General features: G+C 40.6%; 1 protein-coding gene across 4 annotated transcripts in view; it reads right to left on the bottom strand.

Moving 5' to 3' along the window:
• Window positions 1-20,206, bottom strand: part of LOC114660724 (synembryn-A-like) — a 284,885-nt gene that overhangs the window by 238,241 nt on the left and 26,438 nt on the right. For all 4 annotated transcript variants that reach the window (XM_051933704.1, XM_051933705.1, XM_051933706.1 and 1 more), the window contains exons 2-3: window positions 1,133-1,223; window positions 757-804 (exon numbers count right to left, since the gene is read on the bottom strand). In XM_051933704.1, coding sequence (XP_051789664.1) covers window positions 757-804; window positions 1,133-1,216 — 132 coding nt within the window. In that variant the 5' untranslated portion in view covers window positions 1,217-1,223. The remainder of the gene's footprint in view (window positions 1-756; window positions 805-1,132; window positions 1,224-20,206) is intronic.

Below are 20,206 nucleotides of genomic sequence, written 5' to 3'. Positions count from 1 at the left end.
TTTAACATGTGATGGAACTATCTTAGCTGTATCTGAAGAACACAGTGTTAATTAAACCAGTTAGTGAAATAGTCTTACTGCTAGCATGGACTATTAGATATGTTTGCAAATAGATTTCTAACTGTGTCTAATGTGCTTACATGATTAACTTGCATATCGTGCCTCAAATATGACTGTATGACCAAATTTAAGGAAATAAAACAAGAATTATGAGACTTAAATAGAACTTTTCTTAAAAAAGATTTTTTGTTTCTTTGTTATATCAATTTTTTCTTTATTTTTGTGTGAACTGTCTTGCTTTGAAATTTTACTAAAACTTTTAAAACGAAGATATTTTGTCTGTGGAATTATTTGATCATGCGTCACACTGGTGCTTGAATCATCCAATGAAGCAAACTAAAAGCTGCAAAACCTTGGTAATTTTGGATAAACACAGCTACACATCCTATTAGATTGTTTACCTCCCTAAATCATAAAACCCAGTGGTGAATCACTTGAAAGGCTATCGTTTTAAAACGTTCGGAAAACGTTCTCATGACATACCACTGTGTGAATTTGCAAAGTAAATGTTAATTAAAGAGTTGCCATTTCAAATTCTGGCAACACCCTGATTTCCCAAAATCCAAAGGGCCAATATTTTCTTTTGTTCTTAATTTTTTTTATGGGGGAAATTGAGGCATGAACTGTATGATTGGGCCTTAATATCTTTTTCATTTTAAGCTGTCCTTTGATGTTGCTTAACTACTTTCACCTTACCTTTCGTTTCTCCCTTTCTTCAGTACTGAAGAAGAAGCATTCTGAATTCTGTAGAGAAAGGAAAGCACAGTTAATGATCATAGTCTGATCCACTGCACCAGAAAACTATGCTGCACAAATGTGGGTTTACCAGCCCCCTTTTTGCTTAAGCTATTGACAGTCTAGTTTGAGGTTTAATCTGATAAAGTATGAACAATGTCAGATGAAAATGAGCTGGAAAAAAAAAGACTATAACAAGAGCTTATGAAAGTACATTTTCTTATGAAAGACAGCCTTCCTTTCTGAATTGTTGCCCACCCACAGTTTGCTTACTCACAGACCTTATACTTGCACAAAAGAAATAGGGGGAAGCATGTCGCAAAACGCTTTACCTCACCTCTTTGTTATACAAGACAAGCTCTGCTTGAACACGCTCCTGCTCTCCCAGATCCAAGCTTTCCAGTATCTGCTGCACGTTCATCCTTCTCCTAAAGAAATTGTGAGAGAAAGACTTTTAACAGTTGTTAATTTCAAGTGTAGGTGTCTGGATGACAATCAGCTTGAGTTATCTCCATTACATGTGCGGGGGTGTGATTCTTTTAATACATTCCATCACTGTGCCCACGTATTCAGCAAAGAGGCTTCACAGTTCATTCCCTCCTGGCCCTTCCTCAGGTGCAGTAGCTTCAGCCCTTCCTGATCTCTCTTTCTCTCTCTGACACTGTCTCAACAACTAACAAATCTTTAATTCTAATTCCCTTTCTGTGATCACCTCCCCCACATTCACACTGTAATCCCTCCCAGACCTACTATTCACTGCTCCTGTAATCCTTCTTTAAATTCTGCACCCCAATTACTACTTCTGTGTAGCCTAGCTGCCAATTTAAAAACCTAACCCAATTTCTTTTAATCATTGGCTGTCCTACACTGCAAACAAAGGACAGAGTTTGACAATGGCAGCTTTCATCCTTTGCAGATATTCTCAAGGTAACCCACTAGCAAGGTCTGACTAGAACAATTTCCAATACAAATTTTCAATGTGGAAGGAGAAAAATGCTTAATGTCCCCAAAGTAAAAGGAACTAAGAATGTACTTTTTATAATAATATTTGCTGCAGTGCATTTGCTACTGCAGGTGATTTAGAGTTTTCCTATTCAAAGATTGGGTTGCCTTAAAAATGAGGAAATGCTGAAATTTCTCCCGGGACAAACATTTGCAATTAGTCCTTAGACACATACAGTAAAGCATAACTTGAAAATTTCAGTGTAATTATCCTCCTGAAATGGCTGATGTACTTTTCTATATGCTATAGCTTGCAGAAACTGAAGCTATCCTAAAATTGTACTTAACCTCTTAGTATTATCCCTGTGGACAAAATCTGAAATAGAAAAAAACAAAAAAGCAGACTAAATAAATATTTGATAATGTAAACCATTTCATAAACATCTATAATAAAACTCACACTCTGCCAAGTTGCCTTGCTTCTTCCTGAAGGGGATTAAACTTCAAACACATTCACACAAAGGTTTAAATTTTACTTGATAGTGAAATGATTTAATAAAAGCTAAGATTTAATAACTAGGTATCAAAAATAACCTAGATGGATTCCAATATAAACAGAAAAGCATATTTCACTTTTCTCATCAGTCTGACCAGCAAGATTCCATTAAAACTGGCTCTTCCCAATATATTACTGTTCAGCCAAACAGAAATAAGTTATTTTGTTTTTCAGAAGGCCAGGCACAGTGTTTCATACTTTACTCTTAAGGTGCTTGACAAGCACACCTGGATTTGTCTTTTTTTTTGGATGCATAAGAGTGTCTATTATGTTGTGTTATATGTAGTAATGCTTATATTAAAAGAATGCTGATCAGTAAAATATTAAGTCTCTTTGGGTGATAAAGAGTTATGGCTTTATAGTGTCTGTCTTATCTGTACTTTATGTCAGTCTGCAGTCAACCTCAAGCAATGCTATTCATAATTTTCATTCAGTTCTATGATATCTTTTGGATTCTGTTAAGTAAACAAAAGGGGAATTCACCGTTTGGACTTTTGCAAGTAGAATATGTGCAGGAAAAAAAGATTTTGTTGATACTTTCAGAGACTAATACTAGCTTTGTATAACATCTGTTGGCCGCATGCATAGACTGAAAGCACCATACATATTAAACCTCTGAAAATGAATTTCTTCTCGTCATGTAGATCTTCACTTTGAATTTTTCCTGCAATATGATATCATAGATGATTCATGTTTAAGTGAAAGTTTAATGTTTAAAAATGCTCTCATAGGTTGGCAGTTTATCACTGCACTGAACTATTGTATCCTTTGCACTCACAGACAGTTTTTAGATATACGAAAAAATTAAAACACTGTCAAACTTCAACAGATATATTTTTTTTGCTAATATCTTTCCTGCAAGAATGTGTTTTCCAGCACACATATAATTGCACTCTCTGTCTTTGTGGTTTTATAAGTAGCTCTTTAATATGCTCATAACACAGTCTTTTCACCCCTTCTGTGCAACTGAAAGGAAAATGAGACCAAAGTACTCTCTCTCATTTGCTCTAATGCTCTTGAAGTTACTATACACTATGTCACGCACGTGCGCGAAGGGGACTGTTTAAGGGCTCTGATGATTGTAATTAACTGCTGCTACAGGGGTTGGCGCTGTGTTCTAATGCTTCTTCTCTTCTGAAGACCAAGCAGCAGGTCCTAGCCTTCTTAGGTTTAGTAGGGTACTACCGCTGGTTTTTCCCTCGCTTCTACAAAGAGGTCAGCGCCCTTGACCAGTCTTACAAACAAGTGGGTCTCTAACACGGTGGTATGGGATGCTAAAACAGAAGCCGCATTCCATGACAGCACAGTTGCTGAAGTAAGGGCCTGCTTTTAATAAATCCAGATTTCTCTTTCCCTTTTATCTCACAGACCGACACTTTGGAACCAGGTCTCACTGCCGTGCTGAGCCAAAGTGTCGATGGTGTTGAACACCCCATCAGGTTCCTGAGCTGGAAACTACTGGATCGGGAAAATAGGTATCGGACCTGGAAAGAAAAGCGTTGGCGATAAAGTGGGCTATTAACCAACTGATGTACTACCTCCTAGACCGTGAGATCACGCAAGTGATGGACCAAGCACCCCTCCAGTAGATGGCACTTTATAAGTAGTCAAATCCACAGGTCACAAGGTGGTTTTTGAACTTTCAGCCTTTTCAGTTCAAAATCCACCATCAAAATGGTTCTCTCCATGCCAACACTGATGCTCTCTCTTGTGTTCATGAGCTCAAGGTTTGGGCCCCTCAAACCGACAGGTCTGGGCAAGAAGTGGCATATGGGGATCCTGTCATGTATGTGGACATAGGGGAAAGCTTAAGGTTAGTGGTGATTATAATTAACCACTGCTCCAGGGTAGGCACTATGTTCAAATGCATGTTCTCTTCCTCCCACTGCAGAATGGATGATTGACAGCTGTAACATCTCTGATGTTACTTCCGGTGTCCATTTGCCTGGACCCACTCCTAACTGCCAGAAGAACATAAAACATATTGGCCATTCTGAAAACAATTCACTGTGGAACTCTGTCTGAAAAGATGTTCCTTGCAATTATTGGTTAGTTGGTGCCGCAGGGCTCGCAAAATTTCAAAATCCCTGGTAGCCCTTCGGACAGGCACTCTTCAGTTTATGGTAGCCCAAAATAAATTTAAGTAGCCTGAATAAAAAAGAGATTATTTTTACTGTATAATATTGTAAAGGAAACAAAACATCAATCAAAAAATTGTTAAAACACAAATTACAACAACTGTATAAAAATTACAATCATCAACTCAAATATTTGGTTCTAATTGAACAGAAATTTCTATGAACTTGTAAGAACTGTGTAGAACATGAATTAGTCTGTGTCAGATTCTGAATCTGAAATTTCCACTGAAGTCACGGATGAGAAAATGTCACTCGACGTTGAGGGCATAGCATCTCTTAATATATAATATATATATTAATATATAATAGCATCAGTCTTGGGAACTGCATGTCTGACATTGTGGTCAGCAACACAGGAGCGCCACAAGGGACTGTACTTTCTCCAGTCCTGTTCAGCCTATATACATCGGACTTCCAATACAACTCGAAGTCCTGCCATCTGCAAAAGTTCGCTGCTATCGTGGGCTGCATCAGGAATGGGCTGGAGGAGGAGTATAGGGACCTAATCAATGACTTTGTTAAATGCTGTGACTCAAACCACCTACAACTGAACACCAGCAAAACCAAGGAGCTGGTGGTGGATTTTAGGAGGCCCAGACCCCTCATGGACCCTGTGATCATCAAAGGTGACTGTGTGCAGATGGTGCAGACCTATAAATATCTGGGAGTGCAGCTGGATGATAAATTAGACTAGACTGCCAATACTGATGCTCTGTGCAAGAAAGGACAGAGCCGACTATACTTCCTTAGAAGGCTGGCGTCCTTCAACATCTGCAATAAGATGCTGCAGATGTTCTATCAGACAGTTGTGGCGAGCGCCCTCTTCTACGCGGTGGTGTGCTGGGGAGGCAGCATTAAGAAGAAAGACGCCTCACGCCTGGACAAACTGGTGAGGAAGGCAGGCTCTATTGTTGGCATGGAGCTGGACAGTTTAACATCTGTGGCACAGCGAAGGGCGCTCAGCAGGCTCCTATCAATTATGGAGAATCCACTGCATCCACTAAATAGTATAATCTCCAGACAGAAGAGCAGCTTCAGCGACAGACTGCTGTCACTGTCCTGCTCCACTGACAGATTGAGGAGATCGTTCCTCCCCCAAACTATGCGACTGTTTAATTCCACCCGGGGGGGTAAACGTTAACATTTAACATTATAAAAAGTTATTGTCTGTTTTACACCTGCATTATTATCAATCTTTAATTTAATATTATTTATTGTATCAGTATGCTGCTGCTGAAGAATGTGAATTTCCCATTGGGATTAATAAAGTATCTATCTATCTATCTATCTCCTTCATCAGCTTTCTCTTCCTGTGCATCGGCCTCCATCTATCTATCTATCTATCTATCTATCTATCTATCTATCTATCTATCTATCTATCTATCTATCTATCTATCTATCTATCTATCTATCTCCTTCATCAGCTTTCTCTTCCTGTGCATCGGCCTCCATTTTACTGCTCTTTGTTCTTGTCGGGGTTTTATGATCCAGGTGTCTTGAACTTTTTCCACAAAACATCCAGAAACGAATTGACTTGTCAGGGCAAAAAAATTCAACTGTTTCCCCATTAATGCAGAGTTGCATGCAGTCATTCAGTGTTTCAGGGTGTAGAGAGGTACGACGTGTTGTCTTCACTCGGTTCATGCAAGAAAATCCTCTCTCACAGATGGCTGTTGATGGACTAAGTGTCAGCATTAATTTCACCAGCAACAAAATATGAGAGAGGTGTTCTGGATTCTCAGAGAGGAGATCTCTGTACAAGCAATCATCTACCTTGCTACCCCGGTGTTCTGCAAGCCACATTTTTAGATCCATCCATTCTTGTGGAATTTCCTCTTTCTCTTCCTCATCTAGCAAACTGGCAAAATGTGTGACAAGATAATCCACCTCTTCATCCCCATAATTTGCCAGCTCTTCTCTGGGGTAGGGAAGAGTGGAAGGGTCAAAAACCTTGAAACAAGAGAGAGGCTTTTCACGCAGATTTTTAAATCTGTTGTCCATGTACTTGACTGTGTTGTCAATAATCTTCCGAATCTCTGCACCAAAGGTGTCTTTGTCTGTGCCCTCACCTCTTCTAGCAGGTCGCTGACTTTTTGTGAGCTGAGTTCCACAGTAGTTCCACAGTAGTTCGCTGTGAACTTTGTGTCCAAGGTTTTCTGGTATTCTCCTGGTTTTGTTTTTAGGCTGTGTAAGCGTGATGTGGTGCTCTCAACTAACTGATTTGTTCGTGTGATGTTTAGGTTATCATGCTGAAAATCAGTACAGCACTTGGATAAGATGGTACTGTAGTCCAACATGAAATGCAGGAAGCAAACAAATTTCTCAGTCTTTATCTCCTGCACCATCCCCTTAGCCTTGGCTGCATCCTCAGACTTGACATCACTTCCTCCTGCCATGTTCTCCAAATGAACAATAGTGGGAGTGTAATTTTTTTTCCACAGCCTTCAGACATCTCAGCCGGCTTGGAAGCCACTGTGTGCTCTTCAGGCCACTGAAATGTGCCAGTTTCTCATTTAGCAGTTCACTTATTTCTGTCAGTTCTCTTAGCTTCTATGGGGAATAGTAGTACATCTTAAAGATGGTTTTCAGTGTATCTTTAAATTTCACCAGGTACTCACAGCCTTTCATGCTATCCAGCATGGCTAGCTCTAATTTGTGTGCCACACAGTGGATTGTTATGATGTGGGGTATCCTCTATTTCAGTCTCCCAGCTACTCCTGTTTTCTCACCCATCATCACTGCAGCACCATCAAAATTTGCACACACTACTTTCTTTTTCCATGTGTCTTCTCTGATACCCATGGTGTTCACTGCTTCATCAATAGCCTCTAAAATACCGGCAGCATTTGCACTCTTGACTGGCTGACATTTGATCATGTATGTGGATATGTCACCATTATCTCTCACATACCTGACATGAACCAACTCCTGTTCTATTATACCAGTGTCTGCACTGCCATCTGCAAGAATGGATAAGAACCTGCTTTCTTGAATTTCCTTTTCGATCTGGTCTCTTGAAGTTTGTGCCATTGCTCCAATAAACTCTCTGCAAGCATGGTCATTGAGGTAAGTGGAACCAAGATCTAGGCCATTTGCTTTTTGAACTTTGCAAAGACTGCTAAATTTTGCCAATGGTAGTCCACTCTTTGCAACATAGTACACTGTTCTAAACAGCTTTTTCAGGACTTCTTGTTGTGCTTGGTTTATTTTTAGTATGTTTTTTGCAATTGGTGTTTGTTCTGGGAAAGATGCTGCAGACTGAGCACCAATGCATTTCTTGTGATGCAGAGATTTCTCATGGGTTTTGATGGGGTCTTTCCTAAAATTACTGATCCCAGTAACAAAGGCGCTTGTCGAGTCAGAAATCGAGGGAAACTCACAACACACCCGGCAGAACATTATGTTATTTAGCTTGTCATATTCCAGCCAGAGAAATTCTTTTGTCCATGAAACCAAAAAGCTGCGCTTTCTTTTTGCCTCATAGTCTGATTTGTCACAACTTTTCCGCTTTGTGGTAGGCTTTTCTTTGGCTGTCCCTTCTTCACCCTGACCTGTTTTATTTGGCTCAGCAGAACTAAAATACCTGCGTAAATCCATCTATTTTTACACACGCACACACATAACGGTCAGCGATTTTTTAAATTCTCTGCGCAATCAACCTCTATCACATGTTTAAGCTTGCTGCGGGAGATTTTACTTGTCACGTTTGAATAGTAAGCTAATGAGTGATAAGACGATGTCAGAGGAATTGGTGCGCAATTAATCTGTCACTGACCAATCAGTACTGCCGCTCTCTATACACAGTTCGCGCGATCGCAAAGTGAAAGTGAAAGTAAAAAACAAGCGCAAATTCAAACGTGATTTCAATATTTCACATATTGACAGTGGCTGATCGATGCCCGAAAATGACATAATTACCCAGCTACATTTGCGAAAGAATGCAAAAGCACTGACATATATTTTTCCTTCCTATGATAGCCCGACGGGCAGGGCTGAGATAGATTTTGGTAGCCCGACTGGAAGACACAATAGCCCCGGGACGTCGGGCTAGTGATTTTGCGAGCCCTGGGTGCCCCAACTATTTATCGTGGTCTGTCTAAGCTTTTAAAATTATGCAAAACTTTTTATTGACTATTATTGCTGGTGAGTTTTATTACATAACCAAAAAAAAGTAGTCAGAGCAGGGGGACAACCATAAACCATCATGAAAAGAAATATTTATTTCTATAAGAATGGTAGATCTGTGCTTATATTTAATTATTTCTTTTTTTGGATGCTGCTTCTCTGATATTTAGTGTATCATACTATAATGTACACTATATGGACAAAAGTATTGGGGCACAACTCTTAATTGAATTTAGGTGTTTCAATCAGACCCATTGCCAGGTTTATAAAATCAAGCACCTAGCCATGCAGTCTCCATTTACAAACATCTGTGAAAGAAATTGGGTTGTTCTGAAGAGTTCAGTGACTTCAAGAGTGGTACTGTGATAGGATGCCACCTTTACAATAAGACAGTTCATTAAATGTCATCCCTGCCGGATAATCCACCTTCAGCTGTAAGTGGTATTATTGGAAAGTGGAAGCATTTAGGAACAACAGCAACTCAGCCACAAAACAGAAGACCACGTAAAGTCACTGAGCAGGATCAATGACTGCATTGTGCGTAAAAGTCACCAAAGCTCTGCCGATTCCATAGCTGAAAAGTTCCAAACTTCCACTGGCATTAATGTAAGCACAAAGACTTCGTGGAAGGGGTATCTATGGCATACAAGCCCCACATCACCAAGTCCAGTGCCAAGCGTTGGAAGGAGTGGTGTAAAGCACACCGCCACTGGACTGTGGAGCAGTGGAAACATGTTCTATGGAGTGACGAATCATACTTTGGTAGTCAGATGGGCGAGACTGGGTTTGGCGAATGTTGGGAGAACATTACCTGTCTGACGGCATTGTGCCAGCTGTGGAGTTTGGTGAAGCAGGGATAATGGTATGTGGCTGTTTTTCAAGGTTTGGGTTAGGCCCCTTACTTACAGTGAAGGGCAATCTTAATAATTCAGCATACCAAGACATTTTGGACAACACTATGCTTCCAACTTTGTGGAAATAGTTTGAGGAAGGCCCTTTTCTACTCCAGGATGACTGTGCTCAAGTGCACATAGTAAGGTCCATAAAGACATGGTAGGATTGGTTCGGTGTGGAACAACTTCACTGGCCCACACAGAGCCTTGATCCCAACCCCATCTAACACCTTTGGGATGAACTGGAATGGAGATTGCAAGCCAGGCCTTCTCGTCCAACATCAGTGCCTGACCTCATAAATGCTCTACAGAAAGAATGGGCACAAAAATCCCACAGAAACACTCCAAAATCTTGTGGAAAGCCTTACAAGAAGAGTGGAAGCTATTATAACTGCAATTGGGGGACCAACTCCACATTAAAGTCTATAGCGGGGAAAATAAGTTTTGAACGCATCGTTTTTCTTTGTAAATATATTTCTAATGGAGCATTTGACATGTAATTTTCATCAGATGTTGGTAACAACCCAAGTGATCCACACATACAAACAAATTAAAACAAAGAAGTTCATAAATTATGTGTAATAAAGTGGAATGACACAGGGAAAAAGTATTGAACACATTTACTGAAATGTATTTAATACTTAGTGCAAAAGCCTTTGTTGGTAATGACAGTTTCAAGATGCTTCCTGTATGAAAAAACTACTCCTATGCATTGTTCGGGTATGATTTTGGCCCATTCTTCCACACAAACTGTCTTCTGATCTTGAAAGTTCCGGAGTCTCTTCTATGAAATCTGATCTTAAATTCTTTCCATTGATTTTCAATTGGATTCAAGCTGATCTTGAAAGTTCCGGAGTCTCTTCTATGAAATCTGATCTTAAATTCTTTCCATTGATTTTCAATTGGATTCAAGTCGGGTAATTAACTGTGCCATTGTAGCATCTTAATTTTCTTTCTTTGAAACCAATTGAGGGTTTCTTTGGCTGTGTGTTTCAGATCATTGTTTCGCTAAGCAGATTCTTATCAAGAATGTCCTGGTACATTTCTCCATTCATCCTTCCTTCAATTAATAATAATAATAATTCATTACATTTATATAGCGCTTTTCTCAGTACTCAAAGCGCTATCCACACAGGGAGGAACTGGGAAGCGAACCCACAATCTTCCACAGTCTCCTTACTGCAAAGCAGCAGCACTACCACTGCGCCACCTGTGAGGACAATTATATGAAGTCTCCAGTAACATATGCTGAAAAACAATCCCACACCATGATGTTCCACCTCCAAACTTCACTGTTGGTATGGTGTTTTTTGGGTGATGTGCAGTGGCATTTCTCCTCCAAACAGTTTTGTGCAATGACATCCAAAGAGTTCAATTTTGGTCTCATCTGACCAGACTATATTCTCCCAATATTTCATTGGCTTGTCGAAATGTTGTGCAGCAAACTTTAAACAAGCCTCAACATGCTTTTTCTTCAGCAGTGAAGTCTTGCACAGTGAGCATGCACAGAGGCCATGGCAGTTGAGCACATTACTTATTGTTTTCTTTGAAACAACTATACCTGGTAATTCCAGGTTTTTATGAAGTTCTCCACAAGTGGCCCTTTGCTCTTGGACAACTCTTTTGATTATTCTGTTAACTCCTCTGTCAGAAATCTTGTGAAGAGCACCATGTCGTGGCTGGTCTATGGTGAAATGATGTTCTTTCTACTTCCAGATTATGGCCCAAAAGGTGCTCACTGGAACATTCAGAAGTTTAGAAATATGTTGGTAACCATTGCCATCAGTATGTTTTGTAACAATAAGGTTGCAAAGGTCTTGAGGGAGTACCTTGCTTTTCTTCATGTGTTTAATACCTTTTCCCTATGTCATTGCACCTTATTACACATAATTTATGGTCTTATTTGTTTTGATTTCTTTGTATGTGTAGATTACTTGGGTTGTTACCAACATCTGGTGAAAATTTCATGTCAATAGCCCCATTAGAAATATATTTACTGAGAAAAATGTTAATGCATTCAATACTTATTTCCCTGCTGTATGTATTTGAATGCAATGTCATTAACACTAAAATCCCTGAAGCCTAAGAAAAAAGGCATAATGCTGGGCCACCTTAAATTCCTTTGCACCACTTCATCAGCATCTTTGTTTTGCAAATTTGACAATCAACATGAGCAGCAAGCAGCCTGCTATCCCATTCCCCCACACCAACGCAGCTGAAGTTCTCCCAGCTCAATGTTTATTTGGGAGTGAGGTGCCTTGAGTTGTATAGGGTAAATAATATATCGTTATTTTAAATACATGCATTTCATGTGTTTCCATGTCTACAATGATCTGGGTAAATGTTAGATGGCAAGAAATCTTGAACACATAACTAAAACAGAAACTTTTTTTCCATGTTATAGTAATAATGATGTCCACCTACACTGGGCATGCAAGCAGTATAGACATCTTAAACCAGGCAAAAACTGTGCAATTTTGCCATGATTTTAAGTCCAACTTGCAGTTGCCAACTGATTTTTTGAGTTAGCCCAAATTTCAGCTTCATGAGCTGTTGTTTCATGCACAGTATGAGAGCAGATGAGATGCCCAATCACGATTGGGCTGTCGCATGATCAGAAGAATTTCTATTATGTCAATCAGATAGAATTTGTTTTTACAGTTTGAGCACATATACGAATGGTGATTTAGATGTTTAAACTTAAGCATTACAAGAAGCACCATATAAAGCAACTCTTCTGTGCCCAATATGCTGGAACATGCTTTTCTTCAATGAAGAGTGACCAGACTGGGAATGAGACACAATGAGCAGGATTCAATGAGGGAAGAGTTATGTAATAAGCACAAACCAACCAGAACACAAAGGAGTCAGCATTTTCAGAAATCTTAATCTTTCACCCATCCACACAGAAATGCCACGTAAGGGTTTTTAAAAGTCTCTTCCAATTCGTGGGTTGAACATTCTGGGGTAGTGTTAACAACAGACAAAAACAGAGGCAAATGTACTAATGTGGATGGGGCCTTAATCATTATAAATGTCAACCAGAATAGTCCCTGGGCTAAAACTAAAGGTACACGGCAGAATTACCTCTGATTACCTCGCAGGGATGAATACAGGGTACAAAACCACAAAAAATATTATATATATATATATCTATACTAATAAAAGGCAAAGCCCTCACTGACTCACTCACTGACTGACTGACTGACTCACTGACTCACTCACTCATCACTAATTCTCCAACTTCCCGTGTAGGTAGAAGGCTGAAATTTGGCAGGCTCATTCCTTACAGCTTACTTACAAAAGTTAGGCAGGTTTCATTTCGAAATTCTACGCGTAATGGTCATAACTGGAACCTGTTTTTTGTCCATATACTCTAATGGAGGAGGCGGAGTCACATATCGCGTCATCACGTATTACGCCTCCTACGTAATCACGTGAAGAAAAAAACGTGGGAACGAAGGTAAATGACATTAATTGTTGAGTGTCTTTTAATACTGTGTAATTGTTGAGTGTCTTTTAATACTTTGTAAGCATACATATTAACAGATGTGTAATTAAACGTGTGCAATTACGGGGTGATTTCTCAGGCTTAAAGCTCGAAGTGATCACTCGAGTGAAGGCAGCTTCACAAAAAAAACAGATCCTTAACAAACTGTTATTGGTATATTTTACCTCAATTTTAAAAGGTTTTCTTTTCTTCTTAATAAAAATTTAAAAGCAGAACTTCGCCGGTGCAAACCGCGGGGATTTGAGCGACTGACGCATTCAGACATATTCATGAGCGCAAGTACTTCGGAAAGAAAGAAACGTGTAAACCTAAAGTTTAAATTAAGTTCATAGACCTACAAAAGGTTGCCATTGATTTGAGGCAAGATTGCTTTTCTCCTGTACAACTATACGTTGCATTCTCAAGAGTGTGCTTGCACAGCTTGGTCATATTACAACAGGAGTGCTGAACTGACAACGTGATATACAAACAGAACAATCGTAAAAACAGGATTAAATAAAAAGGCTGCTTCCATTGGCAAAGCAACGAAAAAGGAAGACCTTGTATGACGTTCGTTTATAAAACAGCGGAGAGGCTGTGTGAAGTCAGTTTCACAAAAAAACAGATCCTTAACAAATTGTTATTAGTATATTTTCACTCAATTTAAAAAGGTTTTCTTCTTAATAAAAATTTAAAAGCAGTACTTCGCCGCTGCAAAGCACGGGGATGCAGATAGATAGATAGATAGATAGATAGATAGATAGATAGATAGATAGATAGATAGATAGATAGATAGATAGATAGATAGATAGATGTGCAATTAAACGTGTGCATTTACGGGGTGATTTCTCAGGCTTAAAGCTCGAAGTGATCACTCGAGTGAAGGCAGCTTCACAAAAAAAACAGATCCTTAACAAACTGTTATTGGTATATTTTACCTCAATTTTAAAAGGTTTTCTTTTCTTCTTAATAAAAATTTAAAAGCACAACTTCGCCGGTGCGAACCACGGGGATTTGAGCGACTGACGCATACAGACATATTCATGAGTGCAGGTACTTCGGAAAGAAAGCACCGTGTAAACCTAAAGTTTACATTAAGTTCATAGACCTACAAAAGGTTGCCATTGATTTCAGGCAAGATTGCTTTTCTCCTGTACAACTATACGTTGCATTCTCAAGAGTGTGCTTGCACAGCTTGGTCATATTACAACCGGAGTGCTGAACTGACAACGTGATATACAAACAGAACAATCGTAAAAACAGGATTAAATAAAAAGGCTGCTTCCGTTGGCAAAGCAACGAAAAAGGAAGACCTTATATGACGTTCGTTTATAAAACAGCGGAGAGGCTGTGTGAAGTCAGCTTCACAAAAAAACAGATCCTTAACAAATTGTTATTGGTAGATTTTCACTCAATTTAAAAAGGTTTTCTTCTTAATAAAACTTTAAAAGCAGTACTTCGCCGCTGCAAAGCACGGGGAGATAGACAGACAGACAGACAGACAGACAGACAGACAGACAGACAGACAGACAGACAGACAGACAGATTTTTAAATTGAGGGAAAATATACCAATAACAATTTGTTAAGGATCTGTTTTTTTGTGAAGCTGCCTTTACACAGCCTGTTCGCTGTTTTATAAACGAATGCCATATAAGGCCGTCCTTTCTCCTTGCTTAGCAGATCTGTATTGTTTTTTTTGTTCGTTTATTACAATTGTTATAATTATTGAGTAGGTATTTGAGACTCAGTTTTCTGTTCAGGTACCCATTTCCTTTATGTAATCCGCGGATTCTCCCAATTTTTGTGCATTTATTACGATTATAGTCATTTATTGATTATCTTTACACAGCTTCTCCGCTGATTTATAAACGAACGCCATATAAGGCCATCCTTTTTCCTTGCTTCGCCAAGGAAGCAGCCTTTTTATTTAATTCACGGGTTCTCCGCTGTTTTATTGTTCGTTTATTACAATTGTTATAGTTCTCTTTGTATACCACGTTGTCAGTTCAGCACTCCAGATGTAATATGACCAAGCCGTGCAAGCTTAGTGTGCTCTCTTGTGTGATGTTGTGATGTCCACGGCTTTATTTAATGTTAGCTAAGACCCAGCACTTAAAAGTTTCTCGCTACAGCAATTTTAACTCTGTTACAAAGTGATCCAAAGTCTCGTTTATACCTCGTGTCTTCTCATTAAACTTGTATGTCGCGAATATGGTATTGCAAACGGCAGCGGGAGCGTTTCTATAAACTTAATTTAAACTTATGGTTTACACCGTGCTTTGTTTCCGCAGTAGCTGCACTTATGAATATGCTTGTATGCGTCACTCGCTCGCTTCTTATTGTTTCGCTGCCTTCTCAATTGTGTAATGAGTGATCACTCGTGCTGCATTCAGTCACTTCACGTGAGCCGCTCTCTTGTGTAATGTTGCGATGTCCACGGCTGTATTTAATGTTAGCTAAGACCCGGCACTTAAAAGATTCTCGCTACAGCAATTTTAACTCTGTTACAAAGTGATCCAAAGTCTCGTTTATACCTCGTGTCTTTTCATTAAACTTGTATGTCGCGAATATGGTATTGCAAACGGCAGCGGGAGCATTTCTATAAACTTAATTTAAACTTACGGCTTGTATGATGTTGCGATGTCCACGGCTTTATTTAATGTTAGCTAAGACCCGGCACTTAAAAGTTTCTCGCTACAGCAATTTTAACTCTGTTACAAAGTGATCCAAAGTCTCGTTTATACCTCGTGTCTTCTCATTAAACTTGTATGTCGCGAATATGGTATTGCAAACAGCAGCAGGAGCGTTTCTATAAACTTAATTTAAACTTACGGTTTACACCGTGCTTTCTTTCCGCAGTAGCTGAACTTATGAATATGCTTGTATGCGTCACTCGCTCGCTTCTTATTGTTTCTCTGCCTTCTCAATTGTGTAATGAATGTTTTCTTCAGCGCTCTTTGGGGCTCTTCCTTGTTTTCTACGTACTTCGTTCACAGTCAGTTCATGTGATTACGTGGGAGGCGTGATGACGCGATATGCAACTCTGCCTCCCAAGGCCATCGAGCTGCAGTCTATTACAGTATATGGACAAAAAAGAGGTTCCAGTTATGACCATTACGCGCAGAATTTCGAAATGAAACCTGCCTAACTTTGTAAGTAAGCTGTAAGGATTGAGCCTGCCAAATTTCAGCTTTCCACCTACACGGGAAGTTGGAGAATTAGTGATGAGTGAGTGAGTGAGTGAGTGAGTGAGTGAGTGAGTGAGTGAGTGAGTGAGTGAGTGAGTGAGTCAGTCAGTCAGTCAGTCAGTCAGTCAGTCAGTCAGTCAGTCAGTCAGTGAGTGAGGGAGTGAGGGAGTGAGTGAGTGAGGGCTTTGCCTTTTATTAGTATATATATATATATATATATATATATATATATATATATATATATATATATATATATATACTAGGGGGCTCTGCCCCCTGCTTGCTTCGCTCACCAACCCCTGTGTTTGGTTTACCGGATATACAATACAATTTATTTTTTGTACAGCCCAAAATCACACAAGAAGTGCCGCAATGGGCTTTAACAGCCCCTGCCTCTTGACAGCCCCCCCAGCCTTGACCCTCTAAGAAGACCAGAAAAAACTCCCAAAAAAAACCCTTGTAGGGAAAAAATGGAAGAAACCTAGGGAAAGGCAGTTCAAAGAAAGACCCCTTTCCAGGTAGGTTGGGTGTGCAGTGGGTGTCAAAAAGAAGGGGGTCAAAACAATACAGTACAATACATAGAATAGAATAAATCCTCAATACAGTATAAAAATAAAAATTCTAGAAGTACGGAGTAGAATTTCACCTTAGATGATATCACATAATATGATTTGGATTTGTTTTAAGTCCTGGAGACCTCATTCATCAAGCTGCCTCCCCCATTTTGCCATTCCACATCTGAAATAGCGCTAATCCGATGAAAGGACCCCTCATTCCCACGTCCCCATTCATCAGGGATGACTTTACCTTAGGCAGGCAATCTACAATTTAAAGAGATTGTTATTTTCTTGTGAATTGTTACATATGTATTATTTTCACTTTTACTTTAAAAACTTTTGTAAAAACAATACTTGTTTCTTTATTTCCTGCACCGCGCAAGGTTACATCTCTTTCTTCCCAGACGTATAATACTGCTCGTGTTATGAAGGGTGTTGCAGCTGAACGTACGCTAAGGATATGCCTTTGGATCATTTGCTGTCTTTTTGCTGCTTGCTAGCTGCCTCTTCTGCCTGTCGCATGTCGTTGTTTTAAGAGCTCTGAGCACATGATGCTTGTCTGCCAAAAGCAACCCAACAACTGCTAGCTTAGAGGTCTGCTGACTTGTTTTAAATGATGGCTCAGTGCCTGGTCTCACGTGACGTTGTAAAAGCAATACCTGTCTTTTATATCTGGCCCCGGGCGTGGCTGAATTCTTTCTTGCAGGATGTATAACGCTGCTCGCATTCAGTTGGGGTAGCTGCTGTCGCGCTGCCCTTCGATCTTTTTAAAGCCTGTACAGCCGCTGTCCTTTTTGCTATGGCACTGGGACAATCTCTTGGCACCAAGTCTCATGTTTACTGTCCCCGCGAGACGCACCGTAGATAGATAGATACTTTATTAATCCCAGGGGGAAATTCACATACTCCAGCAGCAGCATACTGATACAAAAAACAATATTAAATTAAAGATTGCTAACAATGCAGGTAAAAACAGACAATAACTTTGTATAATGTTAATGTTTACCCCCCCCCCACCCCCGCCCCCGGGTGGAATTGAAGAGTCGCATAGTTTGGGGGAGGAACGATCTTCTCAGTCAGTCAGTGGAGCAGGACAGTGACAGCAGTCTGTCGCTGAAGCTGCTCTTCTGTCTGGAGATGACACTGTTCAGTGGATGCAGTGGATTCTCCATAATTGATAGGAGCCTGCTGAGCGCCCGTCGCTCTGCCACAGATGTCAAGCTGTCCAGCTCCATGCCAACAATAGAGCCTGCCTTCCTCACCAGTTTGTCCAGGCGTGAGGTGTCCTTCTTCTTAATGCTGCCTCCCCAGCACACCACCGCGTAGAAGAGGGCGCTCGCCACAACCGTCTGATAGAATATCTCCAGCATCTTATTGCAGATGTTGAAGGACGCCAGCCTTCTCAGGAAGTATAGCCTGCTCTGTCCTTTTTTACACAGAGCATCAGTATTGGCAGTCCAGTCTAATTTATCATCCAGCTGCACTCCCAGGTATTTATAGGTCTGCACCATCTGCACACAGTCACCTCTGATGATCACGGGGTCCATGAGGGGTCTGGGCCTCCTAAAATCCAACACCAGCTTCTTGGCTTTGCTGGTGTTCAGGTGTAGGTGGTCTGAGTCGCAGCATTTAACAAAGTCCTTGATTAGGTCCCTATACTCCTCCTCCTGCCCACTCCTGATGCAGCCCACGATAGCAGTGTCGTCAGCGAACTTTTGCACGTGGCAGGACTTCGAGTCCGATGTATATAGGCTGAACAGGACCGGAGAAAGTACAGTCCCCTGTGGTGCTCCTGTGTTGCTGGCAAGTCTCCTTGGTCTCGCGGGTCTTTAAAATGTCTTTCGAGATTATCACGCATCGTAGCCTTGCATTTGCTTTCCATTCCAGGATTTTCTTTTATATATATGATATATATATATATATATATATATGTATACAGTGATCCCTCGCTATATCGCGCTTCGCCTTTCGCGGCTTCACTCTATCGCGGATTTTATATGTAAGCATATTTAAATATATATCGCGGATTTTTTTGCTGGTTCGCGGATTTCTGAGGACAATGGGTCTTTTAATTTCTGGTACATGCTTCCTCAGTTGGTTTGCCCGGTTGATTTCATACAAGGGACGCTATTGGCAGATGGCTGAGAAGCTACCCAACTTACTTTTCTTTCTCTCTCTCTTGCACTGACTATCTGTGATCCTGACGTAGGGGGTGTGAGCAGAGGGGCTGTTCGCACACCTAAAATGCTGAAAGATTATCTTCACGTTGCTACCTTCTGTGTGCAGCTTTTAAGTATGCTGCACGGTGCTTCGCATACTTAAAAGCTCAAAGGGCACGTATTGATTTTTGACTTTGTTTCTCTCTCTCTCTCTCTCTCTCTGCTCCTGACGGAGGGGGTGTGAGCTGCCGCCTTCAACAGCTTTGTACCGGCGGTGCTTCGCATACTTAAGCCAAACAGCCCTATTGATTTGTTTGCTTTTCTCTCTGTTTCCTTTGAAGAGGAAGATATGTTTGCATTCTTTTAATTGTGAGACAGAACTGTCATCTCTGTCTTGTCATGGAGCACAGTTTAAACTTTTGAAAAAGAGACAAATGTTTGTTTGCAGTGTTTGAATAACGTTCCTGTCTCTCTACAACCTCCTGTGTTTCTGCGCAAATCTGTGACCCAAGCATGACAATATAAAAATAACCATATAAACATATGGTTTCTACTTCGCGGATTTTCTTATTTCGCGGGTGGCTCTGGAACGCAACCCCCGCGATGGAGGAGGGATTACTGTATTGTGAATAAGGTGCTATATAAGCGTCCGACCCGGCAGAGATTCACACTGAGGCACGTATAAATTGTACACAAATCTTTTTATTTTCTCTTCAGCCGTGGGGCACGTGTTCCCCGTGTCCCACAGGCCCAACACAGTCCCACAAGCACTTAACACAATCAACACAAATAAATATTTTTCTTCACCTGTGGAGCACATCTTCCCCGTGAACCCCACAGGTATAACACAGTCCCAAAGTACCTCTTTATAATGACAGCAATCCTTCCGTTGGCACCACCACTCCTCTCAGGCACCTTGTCCTCTTCCTCCCCCCGATTCTGGCCCTGAGTGGTGGTTGCTGGCTTCTTTTATGGCCCTCGCGGGAGTGCTCTTGGTGCTTGCTCACATGCTCCCAATTGCATTCCCATGTGGGGCCCATGATTAGACCAGCTGGGCTTAACTATCTCTGCCTCGCCCCCTGGCAGCCATCCCAGGTCCCCACAGGGTTGGGAAGAACTCCATCTCCCATGAAACCCTGTGGGAAACTAAGGCATCATCAACCAGGGAGGCTGCCACCAAGCGTCCCGGGGGAGGTATTGAGGAGTACATGGCTGCTCCCCCGGAATATAAGTAGAAGGGCCGTCCTCCACAATATATATATATATATACAGTACTGTGCAAAAGTCTTAGGCAGGTGTGAAAAAATGCTGTAAACAAAGAATGCTTTCAAAAATGGAAGTATTAATCATTTATTTTCATCA

Source organism: Erpetoichthys calabaricus, chromosome 11 (genome assembly GCF_900747795.2).
Source record: "Erpetoichthys calabaricus chromosome 11, fErpCal1.3, whole genome shotgun sequence".
NCBI classification, from domain to species: domain Eukaryota; kingdom Metazoa; phylum Chordata; class Cladistia; order Polypteriformes; family Polypteridae; genus Erpetoichthys; species Erpetoichthys calabaricus.
Note: the sequence above shows the minus strand (reverse complement) of the source record. Positions and strands in the feature narration are given on the sequence as shown.